This window comes from Marmota marmota, unplaced genomic scaffold (assembly GCF_001458135.2).
Source record: "Marmota marmota marmota unplaced genomic scaffold, marMar, whole genome shotgun sequence".
Taxonomy (NCBI): Eukaryota; Metazoa; Chordata; class Mammalia; order Rodentia; family Sciuridae; genus Marmota; species Marmota marmota.
This window is the reverse complement of record NW_026000222.1, coordinates 3123158-3126029: the sequence shown is the minus strand read 5'-3', so window position 1 is coordinate 3126029 and position 2872 is coordinate 3123158. Positions and strand designations below refer to the sequence as shown.

Genomic DNA, 2872 nt, shown 5'->3' with positions numbered 1-2872 from the left:
ATCGGAGGGTGGACTGTGGGTCTGTGCCTGGCACGCGGGGCTCAGGGGCTCTTTCTCCCATTGGCTGCTGGGCCTAGAGCTGAGCTGGGCGCCGGGCAGCTCCTGACCACACCCTGCTGGCTGACTCCCACCACGGCTCCTCCAGGGGCCATCGCCACCCCACAAGGTCCCACCGCCGCCCACTCCCAGCAGGACCTGGCCCCTCGGCTCAGGAGGGAAGCAGGACCGGCAGGGTCCAGACCACCCAGGGGCTTGCATGAGATGCCTGACTGACCTCCAACGCTCCCCGGCAACAGGAGCCCCGGCTGGCCCGTCCAGCCGTCCTGGGATGTATCAGGATCCCAGGATGCGGCAGCCTGCGCCTGGTTTCCTTTAGCGCCCCCCTGGCAGGAGTCCCCGAGATGACCCAGGGCCAGGCGGGAAGCAGCCAGGTCTCTGCGGGGGGACGTGGGGGGCACGTCTGTAGGGGCTCAGGCCCCGCCACGCTGCGGCCCACCCTGACCCGAGCACGGGATGCCCCGCCCGGGCCGCCTGCCCCCGCCGCGGGGAGGTTTGCAGGGCTGTGGTCTGGGCAGTCACCATATGGATCCCATAAATCAAAGCTTCCAGGAAACAAACGGTAAATTTATAGTCTCGCGCTGTGGGGCCCGTGGGGCCGCTGGCCGGGGAGTCCTGACCTGCGGCCGCTCAGGCACTTGGGTTTTATGGCACTAATCCCTGAAAAAACATGGGATCAGCATCAAGCTGCTTCCCGCAGCCAAGCTGTCTGCAGCTCGTCACCAGGAGGAGGGTCACCACCCCCCGCCGCCCCACAGCTCAGTGGGCCCCCTGCCCAACCTGGCAGCGCTCAGCTGGCCCCGCCCCCGGCAGGAGCCAGCCACCACCCAGCTCTGAAGCTCCCTGACCCCCTGCCCTCATGGGGTTTGGCCTCAGACTGCTGCCCCCAGCCTCGGTTTCCCCCACCTGTGAAGGGGACAGACAGGGCTGTGACCGTGGGAGGGTGATAACAGGTGTGGGGAGGAGTGGGGTCCTTTAATGGGGAGAGATTCCTTCTGGGGTCAGGAGAAAGTTCTGGAGATGGACGGGGGATAGTACAGCACTGAAAATATGCTGCTATGAACTGGGCACTTGAAAATGGTCTGCCTGGCTGGGCACCGTGGCCACACCTGTGATCCCAGTGACTGGGGAGGCTGAGGCAGGAGGATCACAAGTTTGAGGCCAGCCTCAGCAACTTAGCAGAACCTTGTCTCAAAATAAGAGGGGCTGGGCCGTGGCTCAGTGGAGGAGCACTGACCCAGCGCTGGCCCAGCGCACTGGCCCCGTTTTAACCCCCAGAACGGCAGAAACGAGGTCAAGCTGGTGAATGTGGTGCGGGTGTGTGACCACACTTTTTAACAGCATCCAATGGGTGGGGGCTGGGGAGACAGGCGGCCTCTGTGGGTGTCGGTGAGGACAGGGTGTCCTCACGGCTGGACGTACTAGTGGGCAGTCATTGCTGAGGTCCACACAGACCCGTGGGCAGGAGGCCCTGGCAGTCTTGGGCACCGCGTCTCTCTCCTCAAGGACACGGATCCCAGGGCCCAGCTCTTCTGGGTGCCCCGAGGTGGATTGGGTCCCCGTGGGCCACATGTGGCACAGTGCAGGGCTGATCTTTGCAGTCCCACAGAGGTGCCAAGGGTCCCCCGGGCACCCCCATGCCCTGTGTCCCCTGTCCCCTTGACACAGGGACCTAGGAACACCTAGCGCCTCTGTTAGAGGTGGGGTGAGCTCTGGCCTGAAGCTGGTCACCACCAGGAAGTGGAACAGGCCGGGTGCTACCCTCCCCATTCTCCTGGAAGGTCCAGTGTCCCTCCTGTCCCCTCGTGACCAGAGTCTCCATGTGCTCGGTGATGGGGGGACACACCCAGCTGAGCCCTGGGTGTCTGGAGGAGCCAGTCCCCAGGGCATGGAGAAGGGACACCCCCCGATTCTCAGGGTGCAGCTGAGATGGCACTGGGGCTGTCAGCCAGGCCCTGGTCACTCACTGGCAAGGCACGTGACGTGCCCGTCCCTGTCACCCAGGGACGGGCCGAGTGAGGTCGCCCACGGGCTCCCTCCAGGCGCTCTCCGGTGTGGCTGCCACTGCCCGCTGGGGGTGACGTTTCCGCGGGTGGCCCAGTGTCCACCTTGGGGTCCCGGGCTTGGCAGATGCTTGCACTGGCTGCCTGAGCAGCCAAGCCCCTGACCGCGAAGGCCCGGCCCCGGGGAGGGTGCCACAGCGGGGCCCTTCCCTCCATTCCTCCAGGTGGACTGGCCGCCGGGCGCTCACCCTGTCCCCTCCTCTCCTCACAGGTCACCTCTGCGTCTCTGGAGGCATCCGCAGCTGTCCGCCCTCCTGCCCGCGAGCCGAGCCGCGGCCGGGCCCCCCGGAGGAGAGCCTGCCCAGAGGCCCCATGCCCACCCAGGAGCTGAGGCCAGCACAGGGCCCGCCGAGTGGCCGGGACGGGGACAGACCAGACCTCTCGGGCACAGGTAGGCGCCGGCTCGTCTCATTTCTCTGGGTTCTGGACAGAGCTGTCCTGCAGGCTGGGGGCCAGAGGCCACTAGCCCGGCTCCACTAGCGTCCTCTGTGTCCCTGGACACGGCCTCCCTACGTGGCCTGTTCCTGTCTTCGTGTCTTTGGCGTTTAGTCAAAAGCTCTGGTCCTTGGGCTTCGTGTCCGGGTGGTGCCCGGCCTCGGTCTGCGGCCGCTGCTGCCCTGTACCTGGTGCCGTCCGCTTTTGTGAATGTCCTCTCGACGTCCCTGAGCCGTGGGCTCCCTTCTGAGTTGGCTGTGAACGAGCTCGTGTCCTGGGGTGCGGGGTCCGCGTGGCTGGCCGCAGGAGCAGCCCGG

At 66.2% G+C, this 2872-nt stretch overlaps 1 protein-coding gene across 3 annotated transcripts in view; it reads left to right on the top strand.

The window, feature by feature from the left end:
• The window catches only part of Gse1 (Gse1 coiled-coil protein), a 317059-nt gene that overhangs the window by 90907 nt on the left and 223280 nt on the right, over positions 1 to 2872 (top strand). For all 3 annotated transcript variants that reach the window (XM_048792345.1, XM_048792346.1, XM_015495996.2), the window contains exon 2: positions 2332 to 2511. In XM_048792345.1, the coding sequence (XP_048648302.1) occupies positions 2433 to 2511 (79 nt within the window). In that variant the 5' untranslated portion in view covers positions 2332 to 2432. The remainder of the gene's footprint in view (positions 1 to 2331; positions 2512 to 2872) is intronic.